Source organism: Artibeus jamaicensis, unplaced genomic scaffold, assembly GCF_021234435.1.
Source record: "Artibeus jamaicensis isolate MK-2021 breed Jamaican fruit bat unplaced genomic scaffold, CSHL_Jam_final contig_3126, whole genome shotgun sequence".
Lineage (NCBI taxonomy): Eukaryota > Metazoa > Chordata > Mammalia > Chiroptera > Phyllostomidae > Artibeus > Artibeus jamaicensis.
Genome location: NW_026521723.1, coordinates 17077891 through 17100798, shown reverse-complemented (window position 1 = coordinate 17100798; position 22908 = coordinate 17077891). Strand labels below are relative to the sequence as shown.

The window sequence follows — 22908 nt, the reverse complement described above, 5'->3', positions numbered from 1 at the left end:
GGAAGGGGACGTATATGTGATTTATTAATGCAGTTAAATGACAGTTACATTTCCAAAAGAGACAAATTTCCTGGGAGCAAAAGCTGTATTCATTGTATTTGCAGAGAAGCTTTTTTACCCTGTTTCTTTTTAAAAATGAGTGTGTTCTAAATCTCCGTGCAGAAGAGGCTGGTAAATCTGGAAGGAATGGAGGGACTAGGTTTGCTCACTGTGATGTGTAGTGTCAATTTCTTCCATTCTCAGAGTTTGGTCAACTTCTTGTAAAATGGTAAAGGCTAAGCAAGTATCTTCCTTAAAATTCAGTTAACTTGTAGCTTCATTTGCATCAATGTATTAGACTTTTGAAATTAGTTCAACTATTACATGTTTAATTGTGGTATAAATATATAACATTTTTATATGGAACAATCACTTTATGAGAAAACCAAGTTCATGCATTTTTATGTTCTTGCACCAACAGTCTTAAGATATGTAAAGGGCAATAGTAAAATAAGTACTAAAAAATGGAAATAAAAATTCATACATTGTATGTATGACATTTCTATTTTCCCACCCCACATGTTCTTTTCCCCAAAAGTTAGAAAAAAAAGTTTTAAATTTCTAGCCGAAAGTTAATTATTGAAGCTGTCAGGCCTTGATTTGACATTAAACTCAATTATATTTGCTTACTAAGCTTTAGGAGTGGAATGCCTACGTAAAATTAAAGTGTAATTCACAGAAAAAAAAGCAAAAACATTTTTACTCAAAATGTCTATAATCAAAGCAGACACTTTCATACTCTTGAGCTTTGCTAATGGATTTGTAAACAGGAACGTGCCATTGCACACACACCTAACACATTTATTAACTGCCCGTCCGTGCAGCCTGTCTCCACGCCCCGGTGTCCCAGCCTCAGGAGCAAACCCGAGCCCCAGCTCAGATGTGGAGCAGCCCTTCACCAAGTCACACCCACCTACCCACACGTTCCAGAGGTCCCTGACTTGAGTCCCCAGGCGCACCCAGCACCTCAGCATAGTTTAGCATCAGCTCAAAGAAATCTCTTCTTATGTCACTTGTCACTTCTCCCTTTGATCAGTTATTTGTGTTTCTGCTTTGTTTTCTTCACCGGCCTATAAAGTAGCCAAGGTCAGAATCCACATCTGGTTCAGCATGTCTATCACACAGCAGGTCACATCTTGTTGGTACTTAATGTTCGGATGGATGCGGAGACACAGAAGGAGGAAGCGTGGGCACATAGAATGGTCACGACGAGCTTCTGACGTTTGTGCAGGCTCTCTGGCTTCTCTCTAGAATATTCTCAAAGACACTAATGCCCTGCTGATCAACACAGACCTGGAACTCCCTGAGCAACTCAGGACAGGGGCTGCAGGTTGAGAGTAAGTGGGAAGTAGAACACGGGAGAACTAGAAATAGCCGTGAAAAAACCCAAGAAGCTAATGAACTCGGGTGTGGGCACAGACCCCTCAGATGGCCCAGCTCCAGTCATCCTTTCTGCTCTCCTACCGCAACCCTAAATGTCCAGGCCATAAGGCCTTTTCTAAGGGAGCGGTGGCCTTGCCCCTTCATAGACCTGACCTCTCAGCCAGTGCATTCTCCCTATGAGGGTCAATGGCTTTGCTCCCACAGACTGTGCTGGGGGCTGGGGTCCCATGTCCCCCTCCTGAGGAAGTCTAGCCAGCATCGTCGGAGCTGTCGTGAGTTCCCCAGGAAAGCAGTGTCTGTAGGGCCTGGTCTGATCTCAGCAGCGTCCAGCTGTCCAGCCCCAGGAGTAGCAGCCCCTAGGGCTCGGGCTCTGGCTCTGGCTGCCCCATAGAGGCACACCCATGGGGGGCCTCCGAGATGCCGAACAATTCCTGCATGAGGGGAGTGGCGAAGGGGTGTATGTCGTGGATGCGCAGCAGCCGCTGGGTGTGCTGAGCACTGATGCTGCGAAGCTCGGTGAGCATAGCCATGATCTTCAAGAACAGGAACCTGCCGGTCAGCCAGAGCAAAGGTTGGGGGCAGCCCCATCTCGCCCCTACCCACCATCCCTGGGACCACCCTGGAGTTGCACAAGTTCGGGGGCTGTGGTCTCAGAATGCTTTGGGTCAGCCAAAATTCGACTGAGAAAGTCGAAGCTAAATTCCTTAAGCATCTTTTTCAGCTTGTGGATAAGAAAGACAGAACAGCCTGGGAGACTTAAGGTGTGGACCTGCACCCCTCCCCTCAACTTGCACCTCAGCCTCTGGCCTCGAGTCCTTGTACACAGAGGTTTCCGTGGGAACACCCAGTCATGGCAGGCACCAAGCGCACAGGTCAGTTTCAGGAAGGAGTCAGGGGCTGGGCTGATGGCTGGGATGAGCGGCGAGGGCAGTGGTTGTGGAATCAGGGGCTGCAAGCCGCTATCCTTTCTGGATCTTGCCCAGGATATAGTGGCTGAGACACACCTTGTGCCTCAGTTTCCCCATGACACCTCGCAGCTCCATACGGGAGACAGCTGAGCAGAGGAAGACACAGCCACTGTAGCCTCCCAAGATTCTGCGCTCAAAAGACCACTGGAGCAGGCCGAATAAGGACTCACATACACAGCGCTGGCCTCATGGCTGAAACCTGTGGACCTCTGAGGCCCAGAGAAGGCATGGAAGCCTGTGTCCAGCCAAGCTCTTAGCAGCCTTCTTCCTTCGGGGTGTGAGAGAACAAACTAAGGAGTTTCCTGCCCCATTTGCTTGTCTTTGTTCTGGGAGTTGGTTGGGCAGTGCTCAGGAGTGTGGGCTGAGGCCTTGGTCCGCCTGGTCCTTCCCCAGATCCCACCTGTTTGACTGTGGAACCTGGGACAGCCACCTTGAGCCTCCAGTCCCCTACAGGTGGTGGTAGCACCCACTTGGTGGGGCTGTTTTCAAGACTAATAATGAGAATACATGTAAACTGCTTGTCACCAGGGCTGTCACTTCTCAATAAATGGTAGCTATTATATAGATTTACTATTATCATTATTGTTAACGTTAGCTTTATTATCGTTATGGTATTGCTGGCTATTGCTAGAAGACCCTACGGGGGCCTCAGGAGACTTCCTGGCTGTTCCCCGTCCCTTGATGACAGCAGGGAAGGTCCCAGGCAGACAGGAGCTGAGCCTCGGGGAGTCAGCCCTTTTCAGGTTTCTCCATTGGTGGACCGGGGCTCAGGCTGACGGGGCGGGAGGCCTCAGTGGGGGTCACAGAACGGGCCCCAAAGCCCTGGCAATCAAAACCCGCCCCAGGAGTGCCTCCAGTATGCTCTCCCAAAGAAACCCAAGACAGGGTGGGGGAGGGGGGACGGAGGGCAGGGCTAGGGGAACCCCTCACACCCTCCCTGCTTGCTGCTCACCGGTGGCCAGGCTGGGGACGATTGCACTCGATGTAGGCCTTCAGGGTGATGGCAAATTGCTCCTGCAGCTGGTCCACCACACTGCGCTGCTCCACGCCTGGGCGGTCTGGCAGAAAGGGAAAGGCAGCGTGGTGCCAGCGAGGCCATGGGGGCAAAGACCAGCTCGGTCTGGCCCAGAGAGGGCAAACTGCCCGGCAACCTTCCAGAGCCAAGACACCCAGTCAGAGAAATGAGCGGGGCCCCACGAGGGCTGCGTGTGGCCCACCCACCCAAGGAAAAATCAGCTGGAGCCCCCATCCTGTCTGCGCAGTGAGAGGGCAAAGCTATTGGTTAGGATCTTCCCTGGGGATGGTGGAGGAGGGGCTGCTGCCTCCCCCTTCCCCCCTCTCCCCACCCCAGGTAAAGCTGAAGGGCTGTGAGCAGGCCTCGGTGCAGGGAGGCCAGGCCGGTCAGACAGGGGCCTCACCTGGAGAGAAGAGGGAGATGGCCTGCATCAGCACATACTCCTCCTTGTGCAGCTGCAGCTTCTTCAGCATGTAGTGGAACTTCAGCACGGGCTCCAGCAGAAGCTGCTGAAAGCTCCCTATGGGTTGGTGCAGGTGGAGGGGAGAACCAGTCAGGAAGTAGACCCAAGCCCCAGAGTTCCCTGACCAAGGTCGTTCTTCCCATCACCCAGCCTTCTGCCCTAAAGTCTCAGGACACAAACATCCGGGCACGGATCCTCCCCTCCCTCCTCATTGTTTCCCTCCCTCTGCCAGGGCAGCAGTTAGCTCTTGGGCACCTGTAGGGTCTTCCAAGCAGTAAGACAGACGGCCACACTCCAAGGTCCCAGTCTCTGTATTGAACACCGTGTTGAATCTCAGCTGGCACAGCTCAAAGGCAGCCCCCTTCAGCAGCGAGATCTGGTCCTCGATGGACAGGTCCCTGGTAGCAAGGATAGAAAGGGAGGGAGCCAGCTTCAGGGAGGCTGCCATAGGCCAACACCCACTCCACTCCCATGATCCAGAAACTGGGCGAAGGGGAGGGAGCACATAGGATGGCCTCATACCCCTGAGGATCATTGCAGTTGCTTTTGATTACCTCTCCACTCTTCCCTGCACAATCCAGCCAGGCAGATCTCCCTCCCTGCCACCTTCCTCTAGTCTCCTGCTGCCTTCAACCACCCCACCGAAGGAGCTTGGCATCCCGTGCAGCCCGGCCCCATCCACTCCAACTCCCTGCTAGCCACTGACCCACAGCCGATCATCTTGGCTCCTGCTCTCTGGCTTCATACTTTCTGACTCAGTTTTCCCACTTGGCATAATAGCCCCTTTATCTCCACTTAAGTAAGCACTACTAGTCCTTCAGGCCAAGCTGTCTTTGTGCCTCCTAGAAGTCTTTCTTCCAGAGTCCTGCTGCCGCCACTCCTTTGGCATGAGTACCGTGGTGCGGGGGTGTCTGCTCCCTGCAATTTGCTGTGGATTTCACGTTTCCACTGTTTCTCTCCAGGCAGCCTGGATGCCTTGATTCCCAGGTAGCCACGGTGGCTGCCTCTGATGTTCCTCCCCCTGGCTTTGCTCCTCTCGGGAATTCAGTCCCGTTTTCCTCACACCCCACACTTTCAGGTCCATTACACAGAGCTGTGCAATCGATCTTATTCCTCTGGACTCCCCAGCACCCGGCCCCGGGCCTGCAGGTAGTAGCTGTGAACTCCACATCCACACTGCCCAACCTGGTCTCTCGGGTTAGCTGCAGCCGTGTGTAAGTTCCTTCGCCTCGTGGGCCTCAGTTTCCTATCTGAGAGTGACAGTGAGAGCAACGCCTGCCTCCTGGGTGGTTGTGCTCAAAACTATGGCCACAAGAAGCAGCACGTGGCCTTCCGTCCTGTGGGTCAGCAGGTGTCAGCGGGGATCATCAAGGTCCACAGCGTGAGCAGGCCGTTCTCCCGGCTCCTCTGACCTACTTTGCCACGGTCTGAATTCCACTCCAGCCGGTGGCCACCCCTCACCAATCTGTCACGCCCAGGGCCACAGGGGATGCTATGGCCTCCTGGGATATAACTCGCCCTCTGCCCCTCCTGTGTTATTCAGCTCCACCTGACCAGGCCAGGTGGCCAGCCCCGGGCTGGTGTGCCCAGCACTGTCACCGGCCCCAACAGATTACGTCTTACGGGACAGCACTGGCCACCTCGCCAGGAGGATTCCAGGTTTCTCCCCACCTCGGGCCCCGTGGTTGGTGCCTCCACGCCTAGCTCTGGGGAGTCCCACCCTCTGGTTCTCAGGACTGCCCTCCTCCTCACGGCCCCTCTCAACCACCTTTTGGCAGCCGACTGTTAGAGACCCAACGTCCGTGCCTGTCTCTCTCCTTCTTCCCCCTCTGGACTTTCTTCCCTTTCCTTCCAACTCTTTCTTTGAACTGGAACTGTCCATGTATGATTCCTGCTCTTTTTGGGAGAAATGGGGGAGGGAATCTGAACGTCCATCATGTGTGAGCTAGATGCTCTGCAGACGTTTACTTATTTCAGACCACAGCTCAGCCAATAGGCCTCATTAGCTCCCTTCCAAGACACAGTGAGACTGAATGGCAGGCCCGCAGTCCCACAGCTAAGGAGACGGGCAGCGAGGGCTCCATGCCCCACAGTGCCAGGTGCCCGCAGCGGGGGCAGAGGTAAAGGAGGTCTTTGGGCACCAACATTCCCCGACTTCAGAGGCATCTGCCTCAGAGCCTTTAGAAATGCTGGCTGCTTTCTGTCCTTTTCCCTACCCTTCCACCAGCCCCCAAGTCTTACCTGAAGTGGGAAATGACTTTGGCAAAGTTGATGATGCCTTTGAACATATAGGTTGACATGTCAGCCATGTGAGGCAGCATGGAAAAGATTTCTTTCCCGCTGGTGGCCACTGGGGGTTTGTAGTTCCAGATGCTGCCGTCCTCCCCCTGCAGCTTCAGAGAGACCTTCAGTAGGCGCAGATCTTCTCTAATCTGGCTCCACTTGGTAGCTTCTTCCACCGATGGAGTCTGCAGAGATTCCGGGATCTCATGGCCACTGCTGAGCGCCTCCGGCAGCTGGAACAGAGTGGGAGGTGGGGAAAGGAGAGGATAGACAGCACGTGTTCTCCCAGACGAGTTCCCACACAGGCGCCTGATGGGCACCCACAGCAACAGGCGTGAGAGGATGCACAACTGCAGGCGTACACACGCGCACACACACACACACAGCACTTGCTGCTTCTCTCTGGGCTCCTATCAGGTGGTGCACTTTCTGGATCTGTGAATTAATGTTCCCTCACATCCCTGCCTGGTCAGACATGGGTTTGCTCCCTGCCCCGGGGAAGGCCAGGGGACCTATACCCATGGGCGTGTCCCAAGCATCCCTGACCTTGCCCTTGGGAGACTCAGAGAGAAGGGTCTGAGGTCTACATATGGAAAGAACAGATCTCTGGCTACCAGTTCTCTGCACTGGGCAGGTCCCAAATACTGCGCACATGGCGGGCTCAGGGAGAAGGCCACGGGCGTCAGAGGTAGCTGACAGTGTGGAGACCACTGATGTCTCTTGAATCAGTAAGACAAGTTCACACCTGTTGCACCTCCATGGGCCCTGCCCCTGTTTTCCTAAAGTCTGGAATGCCAGCAAATCTGGGGCAACTCAGCCGCCAGGACTCCATTTAGGGCTCAGACCCAATCCCACCTGCTCTGGAAGGAGAAGGCAAAGACTCTCAAACTGGAGCAGGCGCCAGAATCACTTGGGGGGCCTTATCAAAATGCAGACCATCAGGCCTGCCCTCAGGGTTTCGGGTTTGGAGGTCTGGGGCACTCTGAGACTCTGCATTTCTGACAAGTTCTAACAAGTTCCCAGGTACCACTGCTGCTGGTGTCCAGGGCCACTCTTTCAGGGTTCCCAGTACCATAGCTGCTGAGCCAACCCTCCACCCTCGTACCCGAAAGTTCTTGAAATGGCAGAAAGTGGTGTCGAAGGTTTTCGTCTGTGCGTCCATCAGCTCCCTGATCATAGCCCGCTGCTCTTCAGTCAGGCCCTTGGCTCCCAGGGGCTGCGCCCCAGTCTGTTCTCGCTTCTTCCTTCTGATCAGGGCCCGCCTCTGCTCCACGGCTGCATCAGACATGATCACTGCGGGGACAGCCAGGTGCAGGTTCAGGTGGAGCTAGGCCACCCTTCTTAATCCCACGGGCAAGGGAAGGGCGTTCTATAAGGAACCCACTCATCTTCGGACTCAGGAGGACTGTGGGCTCCTCTGGAGAGACACCGAGGTGAGGACAGAGGGAAGCGTGCAGCTGGTGTGCTCCCGTGGCTGTGGGGTTCGTGACAACTTTGTGGAACAGTCGTGGGAAGAGCTCGGGCTTCGGAATCGAAAGCTGCTAGACGCGAAAGGCAGCGGTGACCTCCAGCCAACTCCTTAACCTCTCCCGCCTTCAGTTTCCTTCTTTGTAATCTGGAGGAACCTCAACTCCAACCACTGCCCTCCTACTGCTGTCCCAGCGGGGCCGTGCGTGGGAAGCGCCTAATGTGGCTCCTGGCTGTACTACGTAGGAGGTGTATACATACACACACCTATATTCACACACACACATGTGTGTGCATAAACATATATACATATGTATACATCTCTATGAATATACATAGTGGTGAGCGAGAGCAGATTTACAGTTCTATTAATAATACAATAAGAAATAAGAATACAGGAATATACCCCGTGATTTGTGTACTCACGACTGTGAACCTACTTGGCCAACCCCTGTATATTCACACAGACACACCCTGGAATTAGTGAGTGTTCAGGAAGTGCCATCTGGTAGCGCGCATCCCTGTCTAGCGCATTAGACACCAACAAAAGTCCTTAGAGTCCTCTGAGTTCTCTGGGTCCCCAAGCTTGTGGAAAACTGGGGCCACTGCTTAGCAAGAAATAACGACCCAACCACTTCCTAAGTAGCCTGGACCTTTGGGGTCTCCTGTGGATTTCTGGAGCCCACTGGTGTGTGCAAAGTGAAGCCGTGGGTGTTCTTGGGGGGGGGGGACAACAGGGAGAGCAGGGGAAGGCCTCCCTCTCAGCTGGTCTACAGGGAAGGCTCTCTGCTCATGTGCCCAGGGAACTCAGCCCTGAACGAGGCTGCCCGCTCTGTGATAAATGGAGACAAATATGTGCTGGAAGCTTCCAATCTTTCCCCCATGAACTTTCATCTCAGAGTGACCCAGGAGTACAATTATTCCAAAGCTTGACAGGTAGAATGAAACAGCATCCTGTGTCACCCGTCTGCAAACAGCCCCTGTGTAGGACGTGCCGTCCGGGACAGCCAATGGGCACTAGCCACGGGCAGGTTGGGGGTCGTATGGCACCATGTGTCTCTGGCCTCCCTCTCCCAAATTCACTTCCCCCAACTCTGCTAAAACACCATAAGGACCATTTTAAAGGGGACAAAAAGAATTACAGGGGTACCTCAGAGGGGAGAGGGGCATGACTCTGGTCTGAGACCCCCACACAGCCAGAGCAGGGGATCAAGTTACCCTCCATCTGTCACATCCCTGGGATGGACTGCGGTGGTGCCCGCTGCAAGCTCTGCCCCACGTGCCTGCCTGTTGCACACAGGCCACAGCTACCACATGCACCTGTGCACAGGTGCACACACTCCTGTGCACATCCCCACACCTGGGCATTCACATGCCCCAGGCCTGTTCCTGCTGGGCCCCAGGCTCACAGAGCCCGTGCACCCAGCCCCGCGCCTGCTCAGGGCACAGCCCTCTACTCACTCTCCTTCTTCATGCCACTCTCCAGGCACTTGCGCAAGCGGCAGGCCTGGCATTGCCGCCGGGTCGTCTGGGTGATCTTGCAAGTGCCCTTCCGGAAGGGGCACCTCAGCCGGGCGTTCCGTTTCATGGCCCTCCTGTGAGAGAACAGACAGCAAAAGCTAGGCCACGGAGAACAGGCCCGGGAGCTCTAGGCCCCACCTCTCTTTCTCCCTGTCCTGTCCCAATGCCAGGGACATTAGCCGCACCCTCCGTAGGCCTGCCTTTGCCTCTGATTTGGGTCAGATTCATAGGAAAGGAGAGGAGGGGGCTTTTCCGTCTTCCGTCTGGGCTGGGCTTTCCTCAAGGACCAGAGGTTGCTGGAGGAGGGAAGCCCGTGAAAATCTTTCCCGCTATGTCCACGCTGTGCTTTCAACACACCCTCACGACAGCCCCGAACCACCGTCTGGGCTGCTTCTGCTCCAGGCCCCAGGCCCAGGTCCCTCCCTCACCCTCCCACACTTCCTTCTGTCCTTGGTCCTGGGCAGCCCAGAGGAGGACCTTGGCAGTGTTTCTGGGGAGGTGGCCTTCCCGGATTTCCCCTTCTTACACAAGGGACCGGAAGAAGCCTGACCCCAGAAGCCTAAGAAACATAAGAAGCAGCCGCTCTAGGTTCAGGGGTCACAGGTGCCTAGAGGAGGGGCAACTGTTGAGGGGTTTTCTACCCCACTGGGCAGTGGCTTCCCCGTTGGCAATGTGCCTTCCCCCGACTGGCCTCATGGAGCAAAGAAGCTCACAGCCCTGTTATAGTGAAGTGTGTGGTTAGCGCAGCCACTCGTCCTTGCGCAGCTGTGCCAGGTAAGGGGGTGACGGGGTCAGTGCCCCTCAGAGGCCCCAGCACCACCGCCCTCTCCCCACAGCGTCCTGAACTTCCCACAGAAGACCTGGCTGCTGGGTTGTAAATTTATCTTCCCACCCATCACAGCAGAATAGAAAGAAGAAAAATTCTTCCCTGGCGCTAGCTTCTGGTTCTGGTCCCGCAGTGTGGAAAATGAGGGAAAGCTGGTGAGGAACATGGGGACAAGCTGAGCCCAGGGGCTGAACCGGGAGGCTGAGCCACACTCAGAATCAGGTGACCGGCAAGTCAGGCCGTGACTAGCCTGGGGGGCAGGTGTTGCACAGGCAACACCCCCTGTCTTTTGCCTCCCCTGCCGCTCTGGGTAAGAGACCCCTGCTCCCACCCCAGAGCACCCAGAAAGGTAGAGGGGGAAGGCACTCAGGTCTGTTCACGCCATGCTAGGGGTCAGGCGCTGGGCTAGGTATTCTGCAGAGCTTCGGAGATTTTGTTATTACAACTGCAGAAAATCCACTGGGTCACCTGCCTGGCGCAGATGCAGAAGCCAAGTCAAAGACACATCGCCACGCCAGCTGTCCTTAGGCTAAGGGACAAGCTGAAATTTGAATCTGTGTCTGCCTGATGCCAGAATGCAAGCTTGTCCCACTACAGTGTGCTGTCTCTCTCTGGGGGTCCCAGGACAGGTGGGGAGAGCAGAGGGCCCCACACCCCAAGGCGTTCCACACAGATGCTGCAGGCAGCATTAGATCCGGCTCAGGGGCCCACCCTCCTCCGGGTGGCCCTGTTGGCACATGCCTGTCTCAGGGACACTCTTCTGTGAGTGACCAGTTCAGGAGGAGCCTGGTGCCCAGTTCTAGCTGATGTGGAATGAGGGCGGCCTCCTGGGAAAGGCTCCCTTGTTCTCACAGAGAGGAAGAGGCAGGCCTTCCTGTTCCCAGGCTGAACGCCGTGGTTACTGCCCGTGGCCCGGGCACTGCGGGTCAGACTGAGCTCTGACGGAGCTCAGACCGAGGTCAGGGCCCTCGAGTTGGGTGGCAGAAAAGAAAAACAGAAAGAACTGAGCTGTTAATCACACCAACCCTGAATTTGACTTCTAGTTATGAAAGGTAGCATATTTTCCTCATTGATAAACCCCTTTGAGTGGAAGATTCTGTCGCCTGTAACTGAATGCAGCCTGACACTGGCTGGTCCAACCTCTGTTAAAATCCACACAACATGCATGTTCATTTCTCACCAGAACACGGGTTTCTTAGAATGCCCTAGGCTCACCTAACCCCGTGGGGACCTGAGAATAGCTCAAGTAGTCCACAGTGGGGGGTCGGGGTTCACTGGGGGGCGTATGGGTGGGGAGGGGAGAATTGACCTGCTGCAGTGCCTCCCTGGGCTGATGCCGGCCTGAAAGTCCTCCTGTGGGTCTGGGCCCCCACCCGTGAGATGCTGATGGCAGCCATCTCTGGGACTCTAGGCTCTAGAGTCTAGAACAGAGTGTGGGGGCCCTCGCTCTGGAGTTTGTTTCCATTTCCTTGTCCAGCCTCCAGAAAAAAACTCTTCAGAGGCCTCCATCCGGCTGGTGTCCTGACAATGAACGAGGGTCCCAAGTGTGACCTGCAGGTAGGACCTGCCCTCAGCTTACCCAGCCCGCCATGAGGGCCGGTGGGGGAGCGCCCTTCCTCACACTCCCCTTCCTCCGCCCGTCCCCTCCCCTGGTCCGCTTCCGCCCCCCTGGTCCGAGCCTGCCCTGAGCTCGGCTCTTTCCTCTGCCGGGCAGCATGAGCCCTTCTGTCTGGGCCTGTCTTGCTGTGAGCTGGGACTTTTCAGTCCTTCATCTTTGGCCCTCCCATTTGCCTGTTTCTAGATGAGCTTGTCTGATCACAGTCTTCATTTATTTTATGCCATTCTTACTTAAAAACACACTCTAAGACTGATTTGAAACTTTGCATTTTGAATTTTCAAATTCTTTCCTCTTCTACAGACCGGATTTCTATTTTATTTAGAACATGTGGGGAAACAGAGGGTATCTTAATAGAAGAAGATCTTCCTCAGGTAGGAAAACAGAAGATGAGAATTTCTCTGAGGTGTAAATGGCTCTCCGGAGACTAATTTTGAGCCTAATGGGCCACTGGCCCTCACTCCGGACCCAGGAGACAGGTCCAGTTGAGGCCCTGGTGTCCAGGGGGCTGATGGCAGAACCCCAGTTAGATGTGACCCTGTGTGTCAGGGGTGGCCCACGGGGGAAGGTCGACAGGTTACTCTACCTGAAGAAGCCCTTGCATCCTTCACATGTCATGACATTGAAGTGATAGCCAGTGGCCTTATCCCCACATACACGGCAGATTTGGGGCCCCCCACCTCCCTCCTCTGCGTTGACGGCGGGCCTTCTGGGAGTGGAGTCTGCTGCTCCGTAGTGCACAAGGTCATCGTGGTTCCAGCTCTCTCCAGGTCTCACCTCCAGGTTTGCTTCTGGCCCTCTGGGACTAGAAGGAAAATAATGACAGGCGTTGAAGGGGCTGGACGGGCTTGTGCCAAGGCTGTCCTCATTGTGCGCCACTCACATTTGGTTCTGTGGACCCAAGAGCTGACCTGTCCTGGAAGAAACTGGGGGTGGGATTGGGGTCGTTATGAAGGCAGATGCAACCGCGTCACTGTATGTACAATAATAGGGCCTGGGGTAAAACTCATGGACAAGAACGTTGAAGAGGAAGGAAGAAGAAGGAAAAACAAAAGGCTACCTGGCTGGGACTGTAGACGTAATTCTTGAACAGACTGAGATTAGGGGAGCATGAACAGGTCAAAGGCCAGAACGGGGGCCATCATGGGACACACCACTGGTTCATGATGGTTTCTGGGGCTGGGAAGACCTGGGGAGGGGAGTCTCTGAGGGGTGCTGTGGCCCAGGCTCCCAGAGGGAGCTGGGATGGCTAAGGAGAAAGAGGGTTTTCAACTGGGTAACTGACCAGATGGGAGAAAGACAGAGAGGAGCCAGGCTCACGATGCAGGAGAAAACGGCCCAGACCCCTGAGAAGCCAGGGGGAAGGTGGACAGTCGAAGAATTTGTGTCCATTAACAGAGCTGCGCACAAGGTGTCCACCTAGACAACTTTCACCCTGAGAGAAGGATGGGCACTGAGAGTGATGAGCAGAAATTCAGAAGAACTGCCTTTTCACTACTGTGCCCGAAAATCTCTCTAGGCACTGATGGCCGAGCACCACCACGCCCCAGATGATGTTGCCTTTTCTAAGACCAAAATAAAATTTTAGTACAATTTCAACATCTGAATTTTCATTTCTGATAGCATGGCAGATGAAAGAGGACAGTTTCACCTATAAGGATGAATTAGAAATTAATCTGTCCCCTGACCCTGACCCTCTAGAAAACTGCAAATAAAATAGGCTGACAGTGAACTTGAACTGAACAGGGATGGTGATGGATGTTAGCTAAATTTATTGTGGTGATCATTTTTGCAAGATAAGCAATTATCAAGTCATAATATTGTCCACCTGAAACTAATGTAATATTATATATAAACTATACCTCGATAAATAATAAACACAATTTTTGAAAAAGGGGATAGGGGCAGATGCTGAAATGGTAACTAACAGTTACTGAAACTCACAGTGTTCTGGGTTCTTTGCAAAAGGTAATTATTATAACATTTATCATTTCACTCACAAACATCATTGAGCATCTATCACACACCAGATACTGCGATGTCGGCCCCTCTTCGTGTTTTACAAAAGCTGAAAGTCATTCATTTGGAAGAAACCCAGGGCATGCCATAAAACCCTCCAACTGCTCAATTACAAAGAGGTCCAAAATCAAAGGTCGTCACAGAAAGGGAAAATTTTATGCACACGGTACTGTTTCAGAGTGCATGTCAGAGGAAAACACGCTGCCTTCAGCCTTCACCCTCATGCAAGAGCCATTAGGAACAGCAGAATCTGGGGCTATGGAGATGGTTGGCAGAAATTCTGCATGGAAATGCCCAACTTTGGACAAAGGAAGAGTGAGATGCCATTCCCTGGAAGAGCAGCAATACGTAACTACAGCAAGAAGTGTGGGTCGCAGAGCTCCGTAGATGACACACACCAAGAAGATAATAGGAATGTCTCCTAAGGGACAGAGAAGAGACATCTACTTAAACCGTGTCTGATTAGTACATTCTCCAATTCCTCAATGTGGAGGTACTAGAATTAAGGTCAGAATCCCACTCTCTAGCATTGGTATAACTTTTACTTTGTTTTGTCTGAGTTTTCTGTTAAATAAGCAGACACTGGTGCATTCAGTGGTCCATTCTCTCATATCGTTATGAAGCCCCAGGTAGGGAGCCATGATAACTATTCTCCACAGGTGGTTCCCAATGAACCTCACCTCCCGGGAGTCTTGCCCTCATGCTGTTCCCTCCCGTGAAGAATCTGCTATGGTCTATGACTTGTTTTAAGCATTAGAATGTGGGGAAGTGACGCTGTCGGTTCTGGGCCTGAACCAAAAGAAGGCCTGGTAGCTTCTGCTCTTTCCCTTTGGGGAGCAATACAGCACCGTGTGAGAAAGTCTGGCTCCCCTGGCAGAGTGACCCCGCAATGAAGCCATGTGAAGAGAGAGCCCCTGAGACGACACGGAGGAGAGAGACCAGCTGCCCCAGGCTCCCAGCCATGCCCGCCAGGCTCCGGACATGTCAGTGAGCCCTCTTGGCTGGCCCAGCCCAGTTAAGCATCCAGCCGATGCCACGGGAGGTAGAAGGGCTCCCGACTAAGCCCTGGCAACACACTGAATCATGAAGAAAAGAAAATGGTAGCTGGTGTAATCCAGTAGGTTTTGGAGAGGTTTGTTGCATGGCAAGAAATAATGGAAACAGAACCCCTGGAGTTTGGTTAGCAACAGGTGGGAACTGGGATGTTCTGATCCTGGGGCACTCGGACATCAGTCCTCCTCATGGAAGGGTACCCTGTGGACAGGAAAATGACAGTGACCGGGTGACTGGTATGTGCCAGCCATCTCTCTCTTCTGTGTGAATGTCCTGACCAATTAGCCCTGCAGATCCAATGGACTCCAGCTGTGTTTACTCTGAGGCTTGTACCTGCTCCTCACTGTGCTTGGTGTTCTGGGAAATTGCCAGTAGAGGGTTGTCAAGATCACCTCATGTATTCCTGGAAAGTGAAATCCTTCCTCTGTGAGGCCTTTGCAAAAATAATTAATGGTAAAATCCTGTATCGAGTCTGAAGACCAAAGATAGAATATAGTCTCAGCAAGGAAGAGCCATTAATAAAAGAATGAATGGAGGGAGGGATGCAATGTTTGTGCATGACTGAGGCTTGCCAGAGTGAGCACACATCCTCACCCCTCGCTGGTGGGTGATCAGTTGACGATGCTTAGTTACTAGGAGGTGGAGGCAGAATTTGAACCCAGGTCAGTCTGACTCTGAAACATGTATTTTCAATTCAACAACTCAACCTTCTGCCGCGTCCTTCACAGGATCTGTTTCTGAGCAGGTGAGCTGTTTATTAAACCTTCTGCATTTCTAGGCCACTTTTTCCTAGGCGGTGCATTTCAAACAGTCCTCCGTGTCGTGTGATTCCTTTCGAGTAGCTCTTTGTTCTCAGGCAGAAAGTGGCTCCCTGAGACCCTCGGTTCCTGCCATCTCGATGCTGGTGCTAGCAGAAGGGACCAAGGAAACTTGCTGCCTCTCTTGTCACACCCAGAGGTGTCCTGTCCCATGTCAGAGAAATAGTCAAGGTCGTGACGCTCATCCACTGGATCTCGGCCAGTTGCTGGGCGGCTCCATCTGTATTCCACATCCCTGACTTTCTAAGCAGAGACTCAAGTACACGGACAACCCCGTGTCCAAAAGAACCTGCAGCCCTGACTGGGCAGTTCAGTTGGTTGGAGTGTCATCTCATGCACTAAAAGACTGCAAGTTCGATGCGTACGCAGGGCATGTACAGGAGGCAAACGATCAACGTTTCTCTTTCACGTCCATGCTTCCCTCTCTCCCCCATCCTCTCCCTCTATAATCAGTAAACACATCCGTAGGTGAAGGTTATAAATAAATAAATAACCTGCGGTTTTGGGGGCGCTAATGCTGCCTGTTTCCTGCAGATTCAATGGGTCTTGGCCTTTGTGTTTGGTCATTATTTATGTTGAAGTCTGTTTCTTTTGTCTCCCACCAGCCCGGGGCTTTGACTAAGCCCTTCAAAACACCTGCTTTGGCTTAGTCACAAGGGATCCCTGGGGGGCTTTGGCGCTGAGGTGGTCCTACAGTGTGCCGTCTAAGGAATCCTTGAAATTGCTGAAGGCTTGGTCCTGTGCGTCTGCAGCAGTGGTCTTTCCAGGCTGATGTAGAGCCATTACATATATATATGTATATATATATATATATATATATACAATCTGCTTCCTTTGCTAAGGGCTCCAAATCCCCAGTTAAATTAGGGAGAAGGGAGATCCTCCGTAAAGGTCACACACATACACATGGGAGTGACTGATTGTGACCCAGCAGAACCCAGTTGTCCCACGACCTCCTGGACATCAGAGGACTTTGTTCTTTGCTCCCTGGGGCTGGAGATGCAGTGGGCATTGTCCTGTCCACGTTGTCAAGAGGCCCCAGCTCCTGCCACTGACCTTGGACTAACTCGCTCCACTCACCAACTTCTCTGGTGCTCAGGATCCTCATAACCGACATGGAAGCCAGTGATGAGGCCAACATGGCCTTGGGCATGAAGAGGAAGAGGAGCACGTGCTGTCCTGTCCCGGGGGAATGGTGCCCCCCAGGGGCAGATCTGGAAGGGTAAGCAGTGAAGGGAGCGGAGGCTGCAGAGGAACTGGGGAGGCAGGTGCCACTCAGAAGCCGACCCAGAGGGGCCCCCACCCCAGGAGTGGAGAGCAGGCACTTCAGAGAAGACACATTTGAACCTGAAGAGAAAGAAAGCAAGGAGAGTGGTGCATCCCCGCATGACAATGGAGGGAAATTCTGAAGAAAACATAAATTAGGTTGCTGCTCTAGAAGGAGTGAGGATCTCTAGGAGGAGGGGAGGAGGAGAGAAAGGGGCTGGGAGCTGGGAGCCGGAGGGGAGAGAGGAGAGGAGACAGGGCTGAAGGAGGGAGCCAGGACAGGACCGCGGAGGCAGCTGACAGTGAGAACTGGGTAGTACACCACGGTGGGCTGCGACCAGCAGAGGACAATAGGAGGCCCATCCGGGTACTCCTGAAGAGTGCGGCTGCCATGATTCTGGGAGAGGACTCAGAGCAATTTCAGGTTCCAAAACAAAGGGCGGAATGAGACCCCGCCTCAGGCCCAGAGACCTGGGATTTCCTGATCGAAGGGAGGTGAGGCTGTGAGGTGCGGCACACTCAACCTGAGGGCTAAAAGCACACTCCGTGCTACAGATACATGGCTGACCGTGACTACAACCCAGAAAAAAAAAAAACAGAAAAATGTGTGAACATACATACTCCTCCCTCTGCAGAATCAACACGTGCGAGGAAAGGACTAACAGGAAGATCCCGGGAAGAAGGGTATCCTGGTGAGAGTGAGCGGGTGGGAAATGATCGACCACTGGTCTTTGGAGTCAAGTGTTAGACACTGTGAGAACGCAGGTAATCGGCCCTGTGGGTACATCCGGGCCAATAGGTCAGAAATTGGGTGTCGTCGTGGGAAGTGGTTGTCTTCATGTGCAAGGAAGGAGAAAATGCCCAGTAAGAGGCTCAAGAGGCTGCGTGTTGGGCTGCGGAGTTGAGCAGCGAGGTCTGGGGAAGGGGAAATTCTCATTGCAGCAGGAAAAGCAAAATGCTAGGAGGGGAGTGATGGGCAGGAGAGAAGCCCTTGTCAAGGCTTTGGGACATAGCTAAGTAACAGAAAAAACTAGGGAAGGGAGAATGGGGGTTGTAGTTCAGAAATTGTCAAAAGCAAAGTGAAAGAAGTTCAAGTGAACGGGCCCCAGCAGAGGCCCGGGCCTTGGGAGGGGAGGCAGCATTAAGAGATGAAGAGGGCAGGTTAAATTGGGCCAAAAAGAGACCACAGGTGAGGTGTGTTTTCCTTAAGGAAGCACAAGAAAAGTGGAGAGGCTGCTGGTCGGTGTTGAGGGGCTGCAGAAAAGAGTCCCACAGAGTGAGGCGGACAGGCCACGGTGTGGCGGCCGGACAAAGGGAGAAAGAGCTGACTGGGTGGACAGAAGAGAATCGTGGTACTTGCCGAAGGAGGAGATTTGTTATGTTTTCAGTGTGACAGTTCAGGGACTCCTGTGTCACCCCTTTTTTCTGCTACCCCCCGCATGCCTGTTATTTAGGGCTGCCCTTACACCGTGTCTACATGCTGCACTTTGCTTTAGTAAGTGACTCTGAGGTCACAGACAGAAGGAGGGTCACTAGTGGAGACACCAGAGCCCGTTCCACATGTGTGTCGTTCCCTGGATGGCCTGCGAGCCACACCAGCCAGCAGCCGACTCCCACTGCTAGGATGGGAGAAAGTTCGCAAGTTCTCAATTTAGTTTCCGAGAGAGTAAAGTTGCCATTAGTCAGCGTACATGGGGGTCTGAAGCTTACAAAATTAGGGGATTCTTCTTTAAGAAAAAGAATATACAAGTACAAATACAGCTAGGTACCAAAGAGCATATATTTTTGAGAGAAAGAATTTTTTTAAATCATAATAAATTACAAATATTAGAAAGGGCAAGTAAGAAACATCACAAAACCAGAAAAATAATGTAACATTTTAATTAATGAATCTCCTGACACATTTCTATTGTATCTTTGTCTATTTGTGGGAGACAGAATAATCCTCCCCAAAGATGCCCTCAACTGGAACATGTGAATATGTTTTCTTATATGGCAAAGGGGTCTTGGCAGATGTGATTAATGGTACAGACCTTGAAATAGGGAGAGTATTCAGAGGGCGGCCTTAATATAACCATCTGATTGCTTAAAATCAGAGAACTTTCCTGGGTTTGGTCAGAGAAAGAGATGTGGTGTTGAAAAGGGGTCAGACACTGTGCCGCTGCCTTTGAAGATGAGAAAGAAACCAGGAACCGCAGAACTGCCGGTGTCAGCCAGACGCTGGAAAAACCAAGGAAGCACGTTGTCCCCTAGAGAAGGAGCTTCCAGAAGGAACCCACCTGGCAACACCTTGATTTTAGTCCGATGGCACTGATTTTAGACTTTGGACATCCAGAACTGTAAGATACTAAATTCTGTATTGTTGAAGCCACTAAGCATGGGGTATTGTTGTAGCAACCATAGAAAACAAACTATAATCCTCATATAAGAACAATTTTGTGTCATTTTTTTAATATAAGAGACAGAAAAGATAAAATCTTTCCTCTAGCACTGTTGATCAAAATTTGCGTTGTATTGTGATAATGGAGAAAAGATTCACCTTCACTATTGTTGAGCATTGCTGTCAAACAGGAAAAGCTCTCTCAAGATTCTTCCACATAAGTCTTCCTGTGTGGAAGGATTTTCTGTAGACACAGTTCTGGCTCTGCACATTTCAAACCTCGTTCCCCTCCTTCAGTCCGGCCACCACAGGTGTGGTGGTGGTGAGACCTGCCTTGGGCCCGCGTCATTTGGTCACGACGATGAGGAGGAGGAGTGGGGCATTCCTGGAACCCGTTTTCTACACTGGTGGCTAGCAGTAACTAACTCTACAGGCAGGTAACTGCACCATCTGGAAACACCCTCGTTAACTGTGTCTCCGACTCAGTTGCCGGTAGCCTGACCCCCAAATGGGCCCACGGCCTTTCCGCCATGACTCAACATTGGGGAAAATAGAACATTGGAAGTAGAAGTTATCTAAATACAACTGTGGTTGAATATCATTCTTTTGCATATTTCACAAAAGCATATGAGTGTAGGAAGGGGCCCGTGTGAGTGAGGGGCCCAGAAGCCCAAGTTTTGTTTGTGTAAATCCATCTCTGCCCTGGTCTCTCGTATCTGTTAAACGCAGCCACACAAACTGCTGGAGTCTCCAGAGGAGAGTCCGTCTCCGACCAGCAGCAGAGCCTTTCTGGCTCAGGCACCTGGTACATTTTGATGCTGATGTCAGGCCCAGATGCCTTGATGACAAGAATTCTTCAGAGAGGCCCCTTCCATTGACATGGCAGAGCAGGAGTAGTACTTGGCCTGTCCTTGACTCTGTCCTGCCATTGACCCCGGCACATCTCTCTGCCACACTGCTAACTCTGTCATCACACTTGAATGGCAAGGACTGAGCTTCCTTTTCCTTCTGGCAACTCTGAAGGGGGAGGAGCGAACTGCGTCCAGAAGGGAATGAGTGGGCAGCAAGGTGGGAGTTAAAGTGGGAAGTGGGGGTTTCGAAAAGATGACACCCATCAAATCAGCTTTCAGGTTTAGCACAGGGATCAGAGAAAGCTTTTGATAGAAAAAGGAATTACTCCTTCCTTAACACACACACCGGAAGAAGACAGGACGTGTCAGATTAAATGCCACCATTTGTGAGGCAATTACACAAGGGACAATGGAGTTACATATGAAAGTTCATAGCCTCCCACCTTCTCCTTGTCAAGGAGACTCTTGGGTAAATGTGCCTGGTCTGCCTTGTAGGAGGAGCATGCCTGCCAGCCGACCCCCCTGCAGCCGCCCTCAGAGGGGCTCCGAGTTGACCCTGGCATGGAATCTGAACAAAGGGTCCAGAGGCCTTCTAGGGGCCTATGAGAGGTGGTGTTGCTCTCTCCCAGGGACAAGTGATCCACTGACCCATGCAGGTGCTCCCCCAGAGAATCTGAATGTCAGCTGCACAAACAGCCAAATTAAAGAACCAGCTGCTGCCTAGGGTGCCACCTGCATAAAGGGCACTAACACATAGCTGGAACGTATCAAAAGTTAGATAAATCATAACTGGTTTCTTTTCTTACCAAAGCAGTCATCAACCTGAGGTGGAGATTTAAAACACTCCTTGAAGGTGCCGTCAGTCTCTGTGATCAGAGGCACCCACGCCTGTCACACCAGAACACCCCACTCGACCAGCTGAGGACCACCCTGGACTGCCCTGAACCACCTGCTGAAATCCATAGACAGAGCCAGAAGTGGGATGATGTGTGGCGTAGAGCTGTCTTCAGGGAATAAGTGGACTGTTTTATCATCAAACCATTCAGACATGCCTTCCAAGAAGTTTCCTGGTTTGGGAAATGCATGGAATAATTGATTTATTTTGACCATGAAGTACACGGTACACCCTTTTTATTAAAAGAGCATCACTTGCCAAAAAACATGTAAAAAGATGCTCCACATCACTGATCAGCAGGGAATGCAAGTCGAGGTCACAGCGAGACACCGCCTGCTGCACACAAGGATGGCCACTGACTGGCACGGTGCTGACGAGGGTGTGGGATACGGGAGCCCTTGTGCACTGCGGGTGGGAATGTGCACTGGAGCAGCCACTGCGGAAAGCAGTGTAGAGGTTCCTCTAAATATCAAAACTAGAATTACCATACGATCCAGAAATCGCACTTCTCAGTATATATCCAAAAGAACCGAAAGCAGCACCTCAAAGAGAAGACACCTGTGCACCCACTTCTGCAGCAGCATTACTTACAGTAGCCAAAAGATGGAAGTAGCCAAAACGCCCATCTACAGACGGATGGGCAAACAGAGTGTGGTATATCTACACATGCATTCTGTACTTATAATGCAATATTTTTCAGTCTTGGAAGGTAATTCTGATAGATGCTACACAGTGGATAAACCTCCTGGGCATTATGTTAAGTGAAATAGGCCCCTTGCAAAAAGACAAACACTGTATGATTCCACTTATGAGAGATACCCAGAACAGTCAGATTCATGGAAACAGAGAGGAGGGTGGTAGTGATGTACAGCATGTTGCCGCAGTTAATGACACATGTTACGTGCTTGAAAGTCTCTGAGAGTAAGTCTTAAGCATTCTCACTACGCACACACTGTGTACAGTGATAGATGTGTTAGTTATCTTGACCTTGGCAATCATTTAATAACATATACATATATCATATCGTATGTACTCTTTAAATATGTACAGTTATATTTGCAATTATTCCTTAACAAAGGTTTTTAAAAAGGTGAAAGCTGCCAGGGGCTGTGAGAGGGAAGAACATGGAGGTGCTGTTGAGTGGGTGCCGATTTCAGCATCATGAGAGAGAAAAGTTCTGGCGATCAGCCGCATGCTGTAAACACACGCGGGACCACTAGACTGTACACCAAATGGGTAAGATGGTAAACTTCATGTTACGTCTTACCACAGTTTAAAAAGAAACATCACTCGTGACTAAATAAATGGTGATCAAATATTTAAAGACTATTAAAAAGGAAGCCAAATGTTAGAGGGATGTGAGTGCCCACCTGTCTTAGTCTGGCCTCATTAGGGTGGTTCTCACACCAGAAGGCAGGCCCTGGGGCCAGGACAAATGTGAGGAAGCAGAAGCTATGAGGCTAAGAAGAAGCAGGAAGGAAAGAAGCAACAGCAGTTAAAAGCACTACCGTGGACTTCCGGCCAAGATGGAGGCATAGGTAGAAACACTGTACCTCCTTGCATAACCAAGTTTAAAGACAACAAAGATTTAGTAACAAAAGCTCAACCAAAACAGACAGAAAATTGAACTGAACGGAAGTCCAACAACAATGAACCATTCAGCTAGACCAGTAAGAGGGGCAGAGTCAGCAGCAGAGTGGGGTCAGGCAGGAAAAAGTGGCTAGACTGACCCAGGCGTGCAGGCAGCAGTTGGCGGATCCCCGGTGCGGGGTGGCAATGGGCAAACCCAGTGGGGGCGCAAGGTGGCTGGCTGACTGCAGTCACACATTCACAGGCAGATAACCCAGGCAAAGGAGCGAGCAGTGAGACAAACCACACAAACCAGGGCCCTAGTGCCAGGAATTAAAGCCAAAAAGCACCAGTTGGAAAAACTTTCGGTGGTTGAGGTGCCGGGAGAGGCTCTTAGGCTTACAGAGAGTTCGTTGGAGAGACCCACAGGGTCCTGGAGGGTGCACAGGCCCACACACCCAGGAACCAGCACCAGAA

General features: G+C 51.9%; 1 protein-coding gene across 1 annotated transcript in view; it reads right to left on the bottom strand.

The window, feature by feature from the left end:
• NR1I2 (nuclear receptor subfamily 1 group I member 2) overlaps positions 1-22908 on the bottom strand; it is a 29991-nt gene continuing 7083 nt past the window's right edge. Inside the window, 9 exon segments of the mRNA XM_037158784.2 lie at positions 1-1971; positions 3343-3448; positions 3809-3925; positions 4124-4266; positions 6110-6384; positions 7257-7444; positions 9080-9213; positions 12167-12297; positions 12300-12385. Of these exon segments, the coding sequence (XP_037014679.2) occupies positions 1779-1971; positions 3343-3448; positions 3809-3925; positions 4124-4266; positions 6110-6384; positions 7257-7444; positions 9080-9213; positions 12167-12297; positions 12300-12329 (1317 nt within the window). The 5' untranslated portion in view covers positions 12330-12385 and the 3' untranslated portion in view covers positions 1-1778.